General features: G+C 54.9%; 1 protein-coding gene across 5 annotated transcripts in view; it reads left to right on the top strand.

The window, feature by feature from the left end:
• The first annotated feature begins 8,055 nt into the window (after positions 1 to 8,055).
• The window catches only part of TNRC18 (trinucleotide repeat containing 18), a 55,793-nt gene continuing 45,065 nt past the window's right edge, over positions 8,056 to 18,783 (top strand). For all 5 annotated transcript variants that reach the window (XM_042798285.1, XM_042798288.1, XM_042798286.1 and 2 more), the window contains exon 1: positions 8,056 to 8,334. In XM_042798285.1, the coding sequence (XP_042654219.1) occupies positions 8,133 to 8,334 (202 nt within the window). In that variant the 5' untranslated portion in view covers positions 8,056 to 8,132. The remainder of the gene's footprint in view (positions 8,335 to 18,783) is intronic.

Here is an 18,783-nt window from a genome sequence, read left to right on the forward strand (position 1 = left end):
GTTTGGCTCCGCTCGAGAACGTGCAGAGGGCTGGGGCGATGGGAAAAGATCGGGAACACCCCCTCCTCGGGTTGGGGTTGGCGATGAGAGGAAACACTGGAGTCTAACAAGATGCTCACGGGCTTGGGAGCCGCAGATATTTCATCCTCTCTTGCCCCACTGAATCCATCTGATGTGTTCTAGCATCAGCAGTTCGGCACCCGGCGGAGGCTGTGGCAGGGGCCTCCCGGGCGGGTGCGATCGTTTGGTGGGTGTATAAAACACCCACGAGGAGCCAGCGGCTTCCCGCACACGGGGAAAACTCCTGCCGCGACGTTTTCCCAAGGTTTTCTCCCCTGCCCACCTCTTGGCTTCTCCGTACGGCGGCGGCAGCTCCCAGGCCGTGAGGGGATGGAGGGATGCTGCGGACGGGACCGGCTCGACGGATCCCAAAAGGAGCTGGGAGGGGGGAAAGGAGCCTCTGGCACGGCGGCTGCAGGGAGGGCAGGGCTGGCAGCTTTCCCCCCCGCCCCGGCCCTGCCTGGTAATGACTTTGATTTGCTCCAAGTTCGTCACAGCCGGCTATTCCCATCCCTCTGACACCCAGCACGTGCTTTTGCTGGCAGCTGCAGGCCGGATTCAGCCTTAGGGACCCATTTCCTCGCGGGCAGGTTCCCGCTCGCTTCTTCGGGGTATTTTTAGGAACAGGTTTTGCATCCCATCTTCTTTTCGGCTAGCAAGTCCGGAGGGCGTTGAGTTTCTTGCACCCGACGGTGCGTCTGGTGCGACGGCTTGCAGCACGGTGGGGAGGGCAAAGGAGGAAGCCTGGCATCAGGGGACCCCAAAATGGGTCCCAGTACGGAAAAGAGCTACCACCGAGGCCGGGCTTAGCCATCGCACCTCATCGTGGCAGGCCAGCAACGTGCAAGAAAGCAAGACCGAGCACAGACGCGGGCTCTGCAACGTGCGACATGGAAATTCAGAAGCTGTTCCAATAAAGCTGTGGATGTTTGGTTTTAATGGCAATTAACAGCTGTTAAAAGGCGAAAGATCTATTCTAATAATACCTAGAGCTTCTAGCGCCTTTCATGAAGGGATTTGAAAATACATTTGTGAGTGTTAATTTTAAGCCATGATAATGTACTCTGGGGAGGTGGATGGGTTTACCTTGTTTTCAGGCGGGGAAGCCAAAGTGGGCCAGGGAACCATGTGGGGACGAGCATTTAATGCCAGCAGAGGCAGTGAGATCCCTGCCTGGCTCTGGAAGAGGGACAGCACCAAGTCGGGGACTGGGTGGCAACACCAGGGCAGTTTTCACCAGCATTCCCCCCCGGGGTTTTATTTTGGGGGGGGAGATTAACTTGGTGCAAAACTGGAGGCGCTCGCGGGTTTAACCCTCAGCAGGACCCTTGCGCTGAGGGGGCACGTAGGAAATCGTCTTTCCCTGTGAGATGCTGCAAATCTGGATTTTCCAGTTCCTGGAGGGCTCTGCTTGTTTAAATTAGAAGCAGATAGGAGAGGTGAATTTTAAGAAGGACAGAGCAAAGGCACACAAGTATGCAGTTAACTTCTAAACTTCTTTCTCTGGGTCTCCTGCTGAGTAAATGCTTTAGGAGCTTCAAACCACAGCTTTTAATATCTTCTTAACATGCCCTGCGATTCCTTCCCCCTTGTCAAAACGGCAAGAGCAGCTGTGAATATTTTCCATTTTAAAATGTTTTGTATGCATACGAAAGTACCTGCAGCTCCTGTGGGCCGAGCTAGGGAGAAATGCTGAAGCCAAGGATATCTATTTTATATCAAACCTCAAAATAGCACGTTACTGCCACTCGCTCGCTCGTGTCCTGCATCCAGGAGGGTGTTTTTGACTTAACTGACAGATCAAGGGAAAAATCCCCAATTCACTCTGTTGATGTAGAAGATCCTGTCATTTGGAGCTGAGCGTTCCCGTTCGCCTGGACGTAGGATTGTTTTAAACTCACAAATGCAGAACCTGTAATGCTGGGGTGTTATATGGGGATTGCAGATTTGGGGAGGTTTCCCATGCACGTTTCTCCGCTTAAACCACATTTTTTCCGCTGAAAGGTGTAACTGCCATTTGCGCACCTTACAACCAATTTAGCAGCCAGTCCGCAGCTGAAAAATGCAGGCAGCAATTACAGGTTTGGGATTTGTGCTTCTCTCAAAGCTCTCTGTGGGTTGTGCATGTCAGCCCTCCTCCCTGCCTATTTTTTTTTTTTTTGCCTGATCTTGGATGAAAAAAGCTTATTATTGGGTAAATGGGGAAAAAAAAAAAAATAAAGAAAATGAAACCACCCTGATCTATCAGAGATCCAGTCTAGCCGTGACAAAAGCCTGGTAACGGGGGCTTTGAGGAGGGTGAGAGAAGCGTGGGGCACCCGGCGTGGGGCAGGTCCTGACATGGGGGGGGTCCCAGCTCAGGGTTTGGGGGGGGCAAATGAGCGCACAGGTGGCACAGCAGGAAAGCAGGGCGGTTTTGTGCATATACACCCGTCCTCCCATGCTGGGCAAGGAAAAAAAAAGCAAACCAAAACAAACCCCAGCAGGCTTCATTTGGAGTTGAAAACCAGGCTGCGGTTTGGGAGACGTTTGGCTTTATAAACCCCAGAGCTGCGGGATTGGAACTGCTGGAAATGGGGGGGGGCCACCAACCACATCGCTGTGTCCCCCCTTTTCCCTTCTCCCACGCTGGCGGGGCAAAGGCTCAGCGGAGCTGGGAGGGTGTGAGGATGCTGCAGCCCCCAGCTGCTCCGGGGGGGTCGGGTACAGCCCCTTGGGGGGCGGATTTCTCAGGTTCCCCCCACCCCATGCAAAGCCCGGAGCCAGGCTGAGCGCAGGGTTTATAATCAGCCAGGATTTATGGAGAAAAACGAAATCCCAAGCTGTTCTGATCATTAATCAGGAATTCTTCGCTCGGTTCCCAAGCTGTTTCCCTGGGGATCTCCTCATCGGGACCCCCCACCCCGCAGCCCCCTCCCCACGGATGGCAGCTCCTTCCTTACAGGCAAAGGGGCTGGGGTGGAGGGGGACCCCGAGCTTTTAAATTAAACAACACCCCCCCCCCTTGAAGAATAAATCCTCCAGGATTCATCGGAATAAATCCCAGCAGGGACGCCCTTGCCACCAAATCCCACCTCTGTCCTCACAAGGTTTTATTTGGGGGGGGGGGGGGGGGGGGACAGGACCCCGCTGTCAGACTCGGTTCTGCTTTTAAGATTGGAGCCGGGGGGGGGGGGATGAAATCAGGGCGAAGCTTTGCCGGCGCGTCGGAATCGTCGCCGTCCGCGTTTTAATGTGATTTATGCCTGGTTTTCTAAATCCAGCCGCTGACTGCACGCTTTAAATATAGCTCCAAAAACACCCTGAAAACGTGTAGTAAGCACGTTAAAAACGCCAGGCAAAAGGGATGCACAGCCCCCCTCCCCCCCCCCCGCCACTGCTGGGGGGGCCGAGAGTGAGGGGGCGGTTACTGGGAGGGGAGTGGGATGTGGGGGGGGTCCCAGTACATGGCTGGGGATGGGATGGGGGGGTTTGCAGCGGGGTTTGCTCACACTCCGTGAGTGCAAAATCAAGCGCTGGGTTTGCAGTAAAGGGGTGAGTGTGTGTCTGTGTGTGTGTGGCCCCCCCCCCAAAAAAAAAACCCTGGCAGTCCCCAAAAATGGGGGAAGATGCACTGGGGGGGAGAGGCATCAGTTTGCTTTGCCTCTTTAGTCTCCAGTCAGTGGGGTCCCCCCCATCCCAGTCCCCCCTCCGTCCTACCTGCATCCCTGCGGGGGGGGGGGCAATGCCCGGTGTGGGCTGGGGGCTGTGAGCCTCGCACTGCTCCCCCCCGCCTCTGCGGGGATGTTGGGAGGGAAAAGAAAGGGGAAAAAAGGGAAAAAAAAAAAAAAAAAAAAAAAAAAGAAAGGGAAAAATGGGACCAAAAAAACGGAAAAGAAAGAAAAATAATGGAAAAAAAGGTAAGGGGAGAAATAGAGGGTGAGGACACGGGTGGTGGCCCGGGGGCGGGCGGCACCGTGGGAACCTGCCGAGACCGAGACCCCGGGGGGGTGGGGGGGAGCACCTTGGTGGTGAGTACACGGCTACGCGCGGGCCCCCCCCCCCCCTTCCCCCCAATATTTTTGTCTTTAAAAAAAAGATTTTTGGAGAAAGCGGCGTTTGCGGTAAAGCTTTGCGGGGAAAACGTGAGAACGGCCGCCAAACCCCTCAACTTCCTCGGGACTTTCGCCGCCTCAGCCCGGCCCCCCCCTCCCCCCCCCCCGTATAATAATCGGGGAATAATCGGGGAAAAAAAAGGAGGGGGAGGGGGCGTTAGTGTGGAAAATGTTGGGAAAATGGTGCCCGTCCCCAGGGCAGCCTCAGCACCGGAGGGGAAAAAGTAATAATAAAAATGTGTATATAGAGATATGGGGGGGCGGTTTGTTGTTTTGTTTTGGTTTGGTTTTTTTTGGGGGGGGGGGCTGCTCGGTGCTTTGCAGCAGCGCTGCCCAAGCCCGGAGCTGCTGCTACAAGATGGCTCCCGGCCGGGGGGGGGAGGAGGAGGAGGAGGAGGAGGAAGGGCTGGAGCCGCTGGGGGGGGGGGGGCGCCCCCCCCCCCCCCCCGCCACGCCCGGGCTGGAGTTTTTATTAGCATTTTCCTGATTTATGGCATGCCAACCCCCCGTCCCGGGGACAGCGGCGGGGAGGTCCGGGCGTGAAGGCATTAAACATTCATAAAATATGCTTTTAAAGCCACATAAAAGCGATCAAGCCATTAATATATATATATATGCGCCCCCCCCCCCGCCAATTCCCCCCTTTTTGGTTTACTAAAGGAGACAGGAAAAATGCGCCCTCCCCCTGAGAAAGCATCGGGGTTTGAGCCCTCGCCTCTGACGCAGCCGGGTTTTGCTCTTAGATATAAATAAAAACATGCTTTTTTTTTTTTTTTTTTTTTTTTTTTTTTTTTTCGCGTTAAACACAGCGCCTGTCAGAGCGTGAGAGCTTTTCGAGGAACGCGGCGCCGCTTTTCTTAAAACGATTGAAATGTAATCAGGAAAGTGAGGGGGGGTTGCAAAGGGGGGTCCCGGGGGGGGCCGCTCCGTCCCCGCGGGGCTCCGGCCTCCGCTTTTGGGGCCGCTTCTCCCGTTTTCTGGCCGCTGCCCTGACGGGCGCCTCGAAACTCTCCCGCCTCGTCTTGCGAGGGGTGTGTGTGTGTGTGTGTGCAGCTTTATTATTATTTTTTTAATTTTACCGGGATTAAAGTAGATCTTCCCTTCCCCCCCTTTCGTTATAAAAGCTGGTATTTTTTTATTAATTTAAAGCGGGACAGTGGATTGTGAGGCTTTGGGAGTGGGGGGTGTTGGTACCGATGAGGTCTCTGTCCCCCCCAATCCCGGGGGCGCTCGGCGCTGCACAGGGCTGGGTCCAGGAGGGAAAAATAGAATAAAATTAAAAAAAAAAAAAAAAAAAAAAAAAAAAAAAAAGTAAAAGTTGGGCTGAACGGCGGTGAAGAAGCCAAGCCCGGGCAGGCAGCGCTACTCCTCCCGCCCGTTTCTCGCGCTAAACCCAGCTGGAAAAAACGGAGTTTTGGTTAAATCGGAGAGTGGTGTCTCCTCCCCCAGCCTTCCTTTTCACCCTATTTTTAAATTTTTTGTGGGGCGGGGCCTTCAGGGAGTGAAGGGGACCCTCCCCCCACCCCCTGAAAGGCCGCTTTGTCCGCGGCGGGGCCGTGGGAGAGGGCCCGCCGGCACTTCCCCCTCAGCCCTTCCCGGGGGGGCCCTCAAGTCCCTCAGTCCGGGCCTGGCGGGGGGGCGGCCGCGGAGAAGGATTTAAACCCCGCAGATAATAAAAGGGTAGAGGGGGTCGCGGGGCGGACCCTCCCCACCCCCGGCAGCTTCCCCAGAGCCGCGGGGGGACGGGACGGGACCCGATGCCGCTTCCCCCGCCAACCGCCGTCAGCTCCGAGCGGGAGAGTTGGGGGGGGGGGGGGGGGGCCTGGAAACGGCGGCGGGAGCGCCTCACAGCGAGGGGCGGGAAGGGGGAAGGGGGGGTGGGGGGAGCGGGGAGCCTGGAAACTGCTGCCTGTTTACCCGCCGGTGAGTAGCAGGCTGTCCGTCCAATGAGGAGGCGCTGGAGGGCGGCGGGCCCGCCCCGGCCGCGCCGAGAACAATGCGTGTTTCATGGCCCCGGCGCCGCCGTTTTTCTCCCCCTTGTGTGTGGTGGTTTTTTTTTTTTTTTTCGTTTTTTTTTTTTTTTTTTTTTTTCCTTTCCCCTCCCTCCCTCCTCCCGCCCCGCGCTCGCGCTCCCCCTTTTTTAATTTTTTTCTTTTATTTTTTTTTCCCTCCTTTTTTTTTTTTTTTTTTTTTTTTAAGCGCCGCTGAGCCGTGCGCGGCCCCGGCTAGTGGCGGCGGGGCGGGCGCGTTTGGTGTGTGCGGTGTGAGTGTGTGTGTGTGTGTGTGTGGAGGCGATGCCGCAGCTCGGCGGGGCCCCGCCGCTCCATGGCGCGGCCTCCGCCGCGTCCCTCCCGCGCTGCCCCTGAGGAGCGGAGGAGCGGAGCGGAGCCGGGCGGCGGGCAGGGCGGCGAGCCGGCACCCCCCGCCCCAGCCCCGCGCCGCCGCCATGCCCCGCGACCAGGCGGCCTGACCGCGCCGAGGTAGGACCCGGCCCCCTCCCCCGGGGCGGCCCGCCGGGGGCGTCGCGTCCCCGTTCCCCCTCCCCCCCCTCATTTCTGGGCGCTTTTCCCCCCTTTTTAGCTATTCCCCCCCCCCCCCTTTTCGTTTTAGTACTTACAAAGTCGGGATCCGGCGGCGGGGTGTGACTCGCCCTGGTGAGCCACGCAGGCAGGAATTTTTGCAATTTCACCCAAATAAAAACAAACCAACCCCCAAACAGGCGGTGGGATTTTTCTTATTACTTCGCATTCCCCCCCCCCCCCCCCAATTTTTATTATTATTATTTTTTTTTTGTTAATCCTTTCTTGGCCCGGCAGCACCGCCCTCCCCCGCGCTGGCAGCCGCCGGTGAGGAGCCGGGGAGGGCGGCGGGGCCGGGGCGGAGCGGGGCGGCAGCTCCGGGGCTCCGGGAGCGCTGGCAGAGTGGGGGGGGGGGGTGGTTCAGAGAGAAAAACCCACTTTATTCCCCGCAGTGTTTATTATTTCTCTCTATCCCGGTGCAAAACGCGACGCGCGGGGGTTGGGGGGGGGGATCGTTTCATCAGGCTGCAAGTACAAGTACATATTTTTTTTTATATTTTTTTTTTTTCCTCCACTTTGTTGGGAGATAGTAATACTTGTTTTGTTTGCCCGAGCGGGACCGGCGCAAGGAAAAACAGGAGGGAGTTAAAAAAAAAAAAAAATAAACCTACAAAAAAACAACCCAGGCGGCGGTTTGGAGCGATGGGAATGAGGGAAAAAAGGCGAGAAACGGGGCTGGGGGAGCGATGCCGCCGGCGGAGCCTCTTCCCGGGCGGACGCAGCCGCCGCTCCCGGAGCGGCTTTCGGCGGCGTAAAGCAGCCCCGTGGAAAATAGAAATTAAAAAAAAAAAAAAAGGAAGGAAAATGAAAGTGTTGCTTTTATTTATTTGTTTTGAGGGGTTTTTTTGTGTGTTTTTTCCTGCGCTCCGAGGAGAAATGCCGTGTCGCTTCTCCTCCGGGTCGGTCCCGCCGGACCCGGGCTGCGGCGGGGCCCAGCTTTGGGGGTGATCAATGTAACACTTTAAAAAAAAAAAAAAAAATTAAATACTTTATTTTTTTTCCTGCCCTCTGCCACAACTTTTCCTGGGATTATTTTTTTCCCTCTTCCTTTCTTTACACCCACCACCACCCCCCCCACCCCGCTCCGGTGGGGAAGATGCGGGTGGGTTTTGGGGGCATATTTACTGGGATCGGCGGGGGGGGGGGGGGGGTCGGGGCAGGTTGGCTCACAGCACCCCACTTCTCTCTTGCAGGCAGCACCGAGACCGCCGCGCCGGGGCTGGCTCCCTGCACCGCGCCATGGGACGCTTGGACGCCTTATTTTTGAAAACCATCTGATTTTTTTGGGGAGGAGGAGGAGGAGGAGGAGGAGGGGGTGGGGGGTGGGGGGCGGGGGGGGGGGGAAGGCGGTGGCGGGCACCGACAGCGATCCGGGAGACTCCTTGAAGCCGGCGAGTGGATGATGGATGGCCGAGATTTCGGGCCCCCCCGCTCGGTGCACGGCCCCCCTCCGCTGCTCTCCGGGCTGGCCATGGAGAGCCACCGCCTGGGAGCCACCGGCCGCCTGGCCCCCGCCGCCGGGCCCATGGCCGCCGGGCTCCCCGCCGCCCTCCAGCCCGGCAAGTTCCTCGCATCGGGCATCAGCCTCCACTCCCACCCGGGTAAGGCTCCGCGGAACCCCCCCCCACCCCGGCAGCCCCACTGCTTCCCTCTCCGCGGGCACCCGGCAGCCGACGGGGCTTGAAGCGCAAAAAAAAAAAAAAAAAAAAAATATATATATATATATACGTAGGCTTGCAGATCTTTCACGTTTTCCCCATGAATTTTCTGCTTCGCCTGCATTTGATTTTGGAAAAAAAAAAAAAATAGGCGAATGGAGGGGGGGAAAAAATAATAGGGGAAAAAATAACAGGGGAATGGGGAAAAAAAAACGCTCCTAGCCGACGAAAATCCTCCCCCGCGCCCGCTTTTGTCGGCACCGAGGAAAATCCCCGCCGAAGCGGCCGCGGGTGTTCTGTGGGATAAATCCGCGGAATAAATCTGATTTTCGGGAAAACGGGGAGAGCGGCAGATCGGGGTGCGGAGGGGGAAGGGGCTGCGCTGCCCCGCCGGGTGCTTCACGGCCAGGCAAAAAAAAAAAAAAAAAAAATAGAACAAATCACCACCCTGGGGCTGGGAAAAGGGGCAAAACGGGGCAGTTTTGGTGATTTCCCTCCGCTCTGGGGCTGAGGTGCAGCCCGAGCCCCATCGCGGTCCCGGGCAGCGCTGCCGGCTTTACGGGCTTGGGCGTTTTTGTGGTGTTTTGGTTTTGTTTGTTTGTTGGTTTTTTTTTTTTTTTTTGTATTTTTCCCTTGGTAATTGTTATTATTATTTTTAAACCTTCCATGAAGGGGCTGCTCCCTTGTATTTTTTTTTTTCGCCCTTCTTGACGCGCTCCATCTGCGGGCAGCCCCACGGCTGCTTCTCCATATTAAAAAAAAAAAAAAAAAAAAAAAGCAGACATTGAAATGTACGTGACTTATTTTTTTTTCCCAGTCAGCTTTTTATTTATTTGCTTAAATTCCTTTGTTTTTTTGGAGGGATTTTTTTTCCCCCCCCCCTTTCCGAGCTCCCTTTCCCAGCGGCTCGCAGGGTGGGATAACGCGGGCTACAGCCGCCGCTGCCCGCTGTTTTGCCAGGCTGCTTTCGAGCTTGCCCTGGGAGGACAGGAGGAATTTCTGACCGTTTGATTTCCCTCTCTGGCTCTATTCTTTTTTTTTTTTTTTTTTTTTCCCCTTTCTTTCCCCTGGGCGTGGAGAGGTGACTCGGAGTTTACTTTAGGCGTTGGGAGGGTGACAGGTTTTGCAATAATAAACCTGCTTTTCTCCCAGCCGCCCGGGATGAATGACTTTGAAATTTGCAAACCTGATTGCCAACATCTGCAGAGAAGGAAGCAGCCCGAATCGAGGGAAAAAGATTTATTAGTTTTAAACTAGGTGGCAGTGCCAATTTCCCAGGTGCTAAGAGGAGAGGTGTAAAGCGAAAAGCTATGAAGCCAAGCACATGGGCAAACATCTTTTTTTCCTTCCCTTTTGTCTCCCCCCCCTCCCCTTTTTTTTTTTTCCCCCCCCTCCCTTTTTTTGTCCTGGGTATTTCCCCCCCCTCTTCTTCTCCACTTCCTACTAAAGCAGAATACCATCTCTGCAAAAATTTGTCTGGACAATCTCAAGCCAAACCGAGTGCGGGTTGTTGTTTCTTTTTTTTTTTTTTTTTTTTTGGTTGTTGCTGAATTTTTTTTATTGGGTCATTTTTTTTTTTTTTGGTGTTTTCTTTTATTTCCCCTCCCAAAGTTTCCTTTTCTGGTGCTTCCCTGAAATCCAGGCAGCCTGGGAGGGAGGCGCCGAGCTCGGGCCGAGCTGACCAAGCGCTGCTCCCTGCCGCTGGCCGTGAGCTTTCCTGCTGGGACTGAGCCTTGGATTTGAGGCCCTTCACAGACGGAATGAGTTTTGTGATCCCTCCAATTATTATTATTATTTTTTAAATGTAGTCTTAATATTCCTAGTTTTATTTTCCGTTCTCTGAAATCTTAAAAATCCCCACCATCCCCACCTGCGCCTCCACGGTGCCCGGTTCTCCCCACACGCTCCCCGGGATGATCGCTGGCAAAGCTCGCTCTCTGAGATTGGCTTTTCCATGGCACAGCAATTCGCAGCCAGGCTAAACTGAATTCGAAAGATACGTACAATTAACAGTCGAAACTTCCATTATACCACAGCAGTGGGATAGGCAGGGATGAATTTTTTTTTTTTTTTTTTTTTACGGCTTTAACAATATCATTTGAAATGATTATTGCTTCCTGCTACGGAGGGACCCTTTGTAGGTTTGCGCTTGCAGGGTGTTTTGGTTGTTTTGTGTGGTTTTTTTTTTTTTTTTTTTTGGGTGTGTTTTTATTTTTTTTACTTGGTTTGTTTTGTTTTTAGGAGGGGTTTGGAGGGGTGGAAAGCAAAGGCTTGTGCAAGGGGTTAAGAAAAGTGGGCAGGAGGGGAAGCCTTTAAATAGAGCCAGTTCAAACCGATCTTTAAATACTGCCGGACTGAAGAAAGAGACTGTTGAATCTGTCCCAGCGTCCTCCTAAAATAAATACGCCCCTGTAAAAATAGCGCGATTGGCCATATTTGAGAATCCAGTTATCGCCAGCACCGACTCCTTATTTTTCCCGTACCCTCTGCTCATTACGGCAGTTCGGGCTCTGCCCCAGCGCCAAAATACGGGCGCCTGGGCTCTGTCCAGTGACCTCCGGACCCTCGGCTCCTCTCTGGGGGGTTTCTAGTCCGCGGTAGCATTTTGGCTGCAGCCGTGCAGGCTGGGGGGAAGGGGATAGAAGCCCCTTTGTTGGAAGAGCGTGGAGGGAGGAGAGTGAGCTGGAGGCCGAGGCGGGAGGTGATCTAGCCCTCGGCTGCGGGGCTGCCATCCCGTGTCCCCCTTTCCTCTCCCGGGCATTGCCCGCTCCCTGTCCCCGAGGAGGGCAGGGGGGGGTTGTGGGGACTGGGGAGCAGCGGGGTGCTCCTGCTGAGGGCCGGGAGAGGAAGGTGACTGTTTGCAATGGAATCTCATCCCTGGCAGCAGCCGAGCTTGCCGGGAAGACCTTGCATAAAAAGAGGCTGCAGTAGATGGAGTCGGGCAGCTGAGTCTATTAAAGCAGCAGCTCGCTCTGCTCTGTAGTCCGCGGCTCAAAATGTGCGGTGGTTTATAGTTTTGCTCCTTCCCTACCCCACTGTCTTCGGGTCCGAGTGAGCGTCCTGGTCTCGGCTCCATCCGACGGCGGGCGCGTTGTTTTTGGCAGCTTCTGTGTTTTGGGGGAGGTGGAAAAGGCTCCTTTGGACTTGGTTGCGAAGGGCTGCGGTGGGACCGTGTCCCTGCCAGGCAGCGGGTCTGAGTGCGAGCAAATACTGTCCACATGCAAAAAAACCTCTCTACGTTTAAAATCATAATAATAAAAATCTGCTTTTTTGCCATGTACTGAGGTATCCTTTCTTGGGTGGGATGCATATGCAGGGGCTACGGGAACAGATCAGTGTTTGTACAAAGGATTCCCAGCCTTTTCCATTAAAATATGCTTCAGAAACATTTTCCAGTGCCTGGGAAAAGGGACACACCTGTACGAGCAGAACTGAATTTGTGTTAAATTCAGCTCAAGAGCGGTGGCGGAAAGGAAAGCAGTCAGGCTGAGGGGAGAGATTTTGGTTTGCTCGCTTTCCTACTTCCACATTAGCATGTGCATTCAAATGCAGGGATTTAAGGCGGATTGGAGACTGTCCCTGCTTCCAGGCATGCTGTGCCCAGGGAGAAGTTTTCCAGACAGCTGGGCCAGGTAGGAGCATAGGAAAAAAAAAAAAAAAAAAGAAAAATACCCTCCCCCTCAGGATAGCTTTGCTGTGCCAGCAAAATCCCACTGTAGCCATCCTTATAATGGCAAAATTGTGCTTCTGCTGAGCCCGCAGATTTTGCAGAGGAGGCCTTGCCGTCGGCGGTGCCAGCAGAAGCACAATTCCCTTATCTAAACTGCATCCACGCTAAAATCACTTCACTGATAGGAGTCGCTGGGATAGCACCGATGCGGTGCTGGACCGAGCCGTGCCTGTCTCCTGGTTTTTGGGCTGGGAAGGAGGGGGGCTCCCGAACCAGCGCCGGGATTTTGGCTGTGGTTCGGTGCGTTTTTTTTTTTTTTTTTTGGGCACATTTTGATGCTGCAAGGAAAATACCATCAGTGTTTAATGGCCCTTGAAATCGTGGTTCCCCCTCCCTGCCCGCCCAGGGGGTGGTGCGAGGGGCTGAGCGTGGGGGGCTCCTTGGGGCAGGGGCTCACCGTGTAACACCAGGAGGAATGCGGAAGGGTCCGGAGACCTGCTTGGGGAGATGTTTCTCCTCCCTTGGGCCCCTGGTGAAATTAGATGCTTTTTGATACGTGTTTTCAGGCAGAACAGCGGGTGTTCTTGTCGCGGTAGGGCTTGGGGAGGTGATGCTGGCCTGGGCAGGGCAGGGATGTTGTGCTTGGACCCGTCGCACTCTCCCGTTTACACCCGGCATCCCCGGAGGCGGAGGAAGCGCTCGGCCATTAAGTGATGCCCCTGCAGCTCCCTCGGGCCTGCGGCCAACTCGTGGGCTGTGAGCAAGGCGGGAGCCAGCTCCTCGGTTTTGCACTGGGGGGGGGGGGTGTGTGTGAAATAGAGGGGAAAAAAATGGGACTTCTGCATTTTTGGTAGTCTGTCACCACGCGCTCCTAGTGTGCTGGGGACGAGTTTCTCTGATGCCCCGGTGGTTTTTCCAAGGTGCTGGTGGTTGGGTGGGGTGCGGGGTGGCACCTCCATCCTTTGGGGGGGTGGGAAGGACTGTCCACCCTGTGCTTCAGCCTCTGTTGAAGTTCCTATTGCAAGTGGCGGTAGCTGGTGGTAGGGATGTTGGGCTTGGACCACGGACGAGAACCTGAGGACCAGTGTGATGTAAACTTGCTCGGAGCAAGGTCCTGCAGGATCCTCCGCTGTATTAGGTTTTCTAATATCTTTCCTATCTGAACGGGCAGGAGCCTTGTCCTGCCTCTGATACATGGTGCTGGTAAATATGTGCTTTATTAGCATGGTTTCTAGCAGCCTTTCTCCAACCCCGAATGAGCTTTGCCCCCACCCAGCACCGACTCGTCTTGGCAGGGCAGGACAACCACCAGTTCCAGCCCCAGCTGATGGTGCACCAGTGCAAATTTGATCCAGAGGATGTGCCGGTGCTAGAAATCCTAGCCAGGGATGGCATGGGGCACCGGGCAGGTCTCCGGTGTTGGGGATAGGTTCCTGCTCTTTCCCAGCACAGCAGCTGTTGGAGAAATGGAAATTGCTGGGAATTAATCTTGTTGCAGACGTGGTTAGCAGAGCAGGGCTTTCGTAAGGGAAATTTTAGATCTCCTTCCTAGGATAACCCAGGGTTAAGCTGAAATTAGTTTATAATTACATAGTAAACAACCCCCCATCTTGTCATTTCACCATCTTCTGATGAATATGGAGATGAACATTGTTAAGGGGAATTAACGTCGTTACGGCAGCCTTCCAGGTGAGCGCCTTGCGGCTCGGCCGCGGCTGCGACCGGCAGGCGGGTGTCGGATCACCTCCTTTAGCTGGGGTTAGCGCCTGGCGAGTTGAAACAAGGCCCCGTGTGTTTTAGGCGTGTACTAAACTGGTCCAGTTAAAGCTTCGGGCGGGAGGTGGTGCAGGGAATCGGGGCCAGCCTGGCATGTGCTGACACGAAAGCTGCCTTGCCGGGACGAGGAGATGTTGGTCTGGGTTAGGTAACGCGATCCCGCATCGCCTGCTCGAGGTGCTGAGGACAAGGGAGTGCTTTGTTCTGCCTCGCTGCTGAAACGGAGAGCACGGTGGGCCCTGAACCGACCCGAAAATGCAGGCGGGGTTGGGGACGGCGGGGAGCCAAGGGCAGCCCCGAGCTCCCTGCCTGCGGGGGCCGGGGTGAGGGAGCAGCGCTGCATCCAGCTGCGGCAGCCCCTCGCTGGCTTTTCCAGCTGGGGATGTTCTTTAAAAAGCAAAGTTTGGGAGGGGAGTGCTCCAGCGTAGTCGCCCTGCAGCACGCTGCTTCTCCCTGACCGTAAAGATTTGGGGGTTTCCTTCTCGCCACACTTTCTCCCAGCCCCGTGTTTCTGTCTGGCTTCACTCTGGGGTGGCACAGCTGGATGTCTGCGGGCATCACGACTCACCCATGGCTGGGGGATAAACCTTGTCTCTCCCTGCTATTTATTTGCTTTGCTTATCGTTCGCTTCTCTCCAGCTCTAACACCAAAAGGATGACAACTTCACAAACCCTCTATGCCCGTGCCCATCCACGCTGGCTGGGAGGACGGCGCGGCAGGAGTCCTGCTGTACGGCAGCACCGTGGTGGTGACAGTTGGACTCTCTCCCCACGCCGCGAGGATCAGCTGTTGGGTGCACAATATGCTCCGGTTTTCCTCTCCAGCTGTTGTCGCTGATGGTTATAGGAAGCGAAAGGTAGTTGGGAGTTTGGTGTCTTTTAAATCAGGGAAGCGGTGGGCAGAAAGGAGAGAGTGAGTGAGGGCTCGGTATACCTGAGGCTGTTTTTTGTTTAAATCCAGCAAGACTTGAAATAGTGGCAAAAGGATTGAAGTGACCTTGGGAATAAATTTTATTGCCAGCGTAGCAGTGGCCAAAGAGCCATTTTGAAGGAGCTGGATGCAGGCAGGCAAGCTGAACATGGTGGGCTTGGAGCAAGGGAAGGAGCAATGTGCTGTGTTCGGAAGAAAACATGTCTCTTTTAGAGGAATAACGGAGGTTTTAAAGCACTCAGCCCTGTCTCCCTGGATCTGTATCCCCGGCAACTTTTGCAAAGGTTGCTCTTGCTTCTGCCGCCATCCATCTTACCCTGCCGCGTTACTGCGAGCAAAGATCCCTTTTTATGTTTGGTGGTTAGATGTATTGCCTGTGCTTCCCTTTCTGCCCCCGATCCCTTCTCAGCAGAATTCCCTGTGGCTTGAATATGCTTTTAATACATTTGGTTTAATTGCTTTTAATTAAAAAAAATAAAAAATAATAATTGAAATAGCCAGCGTGCTTGGGTGGAAGGGTTTTGAAGGGATTCGGCTCCTTGCTGCTTGCAGGCAGTGCCAGTAGCGGTGCGTGAATGAAATAGCCCCCGTGTTACCGCCGCGCAGTGTGTGTAATTCTGGTGTTTTGTGTCCTGATCTGCTGGGTGGGGAGGCGTCCCGCGTGCCGTGTCACACACAAGCCAAGCAGGGAACCGTCCAGCAAGCAGAGATCTGGGCAGACCAGTAAAGATGGGTGCAGGCACCTTCTTGGGGTGCCAGTGGAAGCCCAGCACGCCTCTGCCGGGCAGGCACATCGCGCCGGGCTCCCAGCTTGCCGGGGTTTCCCTTTGCAATCCCAGCGCTACAGCGGGGCTTTCTCCCTAATGAGATTAGTGACACAAAGCGGCGATTCTTCTGCTGCTTTTAATGGATGTTCGGGGTTTGTGTGGGATCGGAAATTCCTACTTTCATCAGATGAGCCCTCTCTGTGACTATTTTCTGGACAGATCTTCCTTTCCTCGGCTTCAGGGCTGACATTCATATTGGCACAAACCTTTTGGGCTTTCCCCTCCCACCCCCCACTGCCTCTCCTCCTTCTCAGCCCCTGCTGTGGTGAATTTTATCTTTTTTCCTGCTTTGAATCTCGCTGTCACTTCCATCTTGTGGAGGACACGAAAGCTCGGTGGCCTTCCCTGGTCAGGCTAAACGCAGCTGGGAGGAAGGAGGAATGCAGAAGTCACTCTTGGATTGTTCTTGCAGGTGCTCCTTGGTCTCCCTAGTTGAGATGTGCAAACACATAGGTATGTGTATAAATACATATATAGGACATCCATCTAGTGCTTCACCTGACAGAGGGCTGGCTGTCCCTGCCTTGTGACATCGGGGCCAGGTTGGCAATTTGTCAAGAGCCCAAGGGCTGTGCTTCAATTTGAATATGGATTTGCATAATTCATCAGGAATTAAACCGCCCCGCCATAATATTTGCTTCTGTGTTTATCTCCTGTTATCGGTGGCGGGGAGGTGCGTGGCGTTTGCTGGCTGCAGAGACCCCTTTGCTTCACAGTTCGGCACTTTTTTGATGTAGAAAAGGTGTCATGGGCTGATGTTCAGGAGGATGTAGGTAGGACAGGAGCCTCTCGAAGGAAAAAGGACTGAATTATGTGGTCGGGAGGAGAGGCTGGGCGCAGGCTGAGCTTTTGAGCTTGATTTCCTAAGGGAAAGAGGCTTACGGGGTTGTGCTCCGTATCTGGATCTCCTTCTTCCACCCCCAGATGTCTGTAGCCCGTTGCTGAATTTTTTTGCAGGGTGGTTTTGGTCCCTGCAGATGCCGTGGAGGTCAGCGCTGGGATTTGGGAGAGGGGTGTGTTTGCCCCCGTGGCACACGGAGGAATACGTGCCTCTGGCTTCACCTTGCACTCACCCCGGCCTGGCCATGCCATATCCCAGCGGGAGTCGTGAAGCTGGAGCCGACTGAACGTGGTTGGGTCATCGGCGATGTCCCTGCTCCGGCCCTGGGGTGTTTCCTGGAGCCGGTCCCCTCACTGTATCGTACGGTGGTTGCCGGCTGTTCGCTGAGCATGCATGCCTTGGCACTGTGGTGTTCAGGTCTGATCCAGGGTGCCGTGCTGCCCCTTGCCTCAGTTTCCCCTTGCGGTCCCACCCACCCCTTTGCAAGATGCTCCAAGAGGCACTGAGCTACGGCAGCCGCTTTGTAAACAAGGTTTAAAATAAGCAGCAACCGAAGCTGCTCCCGGGGCTTTGAGTCATCCCGGCTCGTGCTGACTGTGCCTGGCAAGGGACCTGGGAGGCAAAACAAACCCGCATCCAGCTGCCACCTCCCCGCCAGATGTTAGTGGCAGGGTGGCTGGTTGGATTTTGGGGGTGGCTCTCCCAGCAAAGCCGTGGGGAGATGCCTCTGTGGTGGCCCTGGTGAAGCCAGTGGCTTGGGGCAGTCCCCAGCTTGGGGCCTTGCTGTCGGGCCACCCGATTTCTGGAGGAAAGAGTGAGATGAGCAGCATCTGGCAGCGTGTGGGGTTTGCAGAATGGGGGTGTTGGGGGCTCCTTCCAGCACGCCTGGGCATGGTGGGGACCATCCTGGCTGCGGCCCCTCACCGTGCTGGAGAGGACAGGCAGGGATGAACCCCGGGGTGATCCCGCGGTGGCCTCCCACCCAGCACCCCACGCAGAGGGAGGGCAGTGGGTGGCCATGGACGGTGGTGGGAAGCCAAGGGGAGGATTGGGCAGGTGGCATTTACCTTTCGATGGGCGCCCCGGCGTGCGTCCGCAGGGCTGGCTGCTGCCCATCACGCAGCGGTGTTTAATTTCTCAATGGGAGGGCAGGGAGATAATGCTGCACAGTCCCATTTAACCTGCTGGTGACCTGGTCTTAAGTCATTGTGGCTGAAAATAGACCGTGTTCCCTCCAGGGCACGGCTAATGGCGCTGGGAAAGCTGGGATCTCTCTTTGAAGGCTGATTTAATTGCTGCTGGCAGGCACTCGGTGCAGGTGATGTGGGGACCAGCACCCGTGCCATCCCACAATAACCTCCCCCCACCGAGCGCCTGTAGCTCTCCTGGCTCTGGCAGCGAAGGGTAACGAGCTTTTTCTAACGAAGGCACGGGACAGCGGCTCAGAGCCCGTGTGTGGGTGTCACTGGGCTAATTGTGCAGGCAGGGCTCTGCCTGCGGGCAGCGGGGGCTCGCTTGTTGTCATCGCATCTTCTGCACTGACTTTGGGTGATATAAAAAAAAAATAAAAAAATAAAATAAAAAAAAAAACCACAAAAAAACCCCAACAAAGAGCAGGTTAAATTTCAGTGCTTAGGAAGGAGTGGGAGCACCTGCAATGAAGGTGCACACCCGGTGCCAGGAGCGGAGTCAGCCCTGAGGCCCCCCCGTGCCAGCCACCAGTGAGTGGAGGGTCTTCACTGTGATGAAGGATGGGCCAGGTCAAAGACATTTTGATACTGTTCTAGAAAATCAGGCGAGGAAAGCAAGGCTGCAGTCAAGCAGCCAGGTACTGCATTCCTAGGGATTCTGCTAATCAGTTTGAGAATTAAAATGATTATTTTTTAATTTCCATACCGCATCTTAGTAAATGTGGAGCTGAAGATCCCACCGACTTGCTTCCTTGCTATTTGAGGAGAGCTGTGCGGTTGTATAGTGGGAGCCTGGAGGTTTTGGTGGACCCCCGATGGGGTGTCAGATTTAATTATGCCAACGGAAAAGGAGAGACATCCAACGTAGTGGGGGATTTCAGGCTGGGGGTGCAGAGGAGAAGCTTCTGCTGTAGCAGCCAACAGTGACCCAGGAGCATTGACACTGGTTTGAGCGGGATTAAAGTGGGACCAGGTCGGTGCTTCCCAGGCCGCATGTTTCAGGGTGTGCAGACCAGCTGCACATCATGTCAAGGGTCTTGGTTGGGGTGGTTTTCATCCTGGCCCCTCCAGTGGCAGGAAAACCCACCTCCCCGTTGCCAGAGGGATCCGTGTTCCCAGCCAGGTGACTTCTGTCCCCCACAAAGACACTTGTCAGC

The sequence above is a fragment of the Tyto alba genome, unplaced genomic scaffold (assembly GCF_018691265.1).
Source record: "Tyto alba isolate M040663 unplaced genomic scaffold, T.alba_DEE_v4.0 Super-Scaffold_28, whole genome shotgun sequence".
Classification (NCBI taxonomy): domain Eukaryota; kingdom Metazoa; phylum Chordata; class Aves; order Strigiformes; family Tytonidae; genus Tyto; species Tyto alba.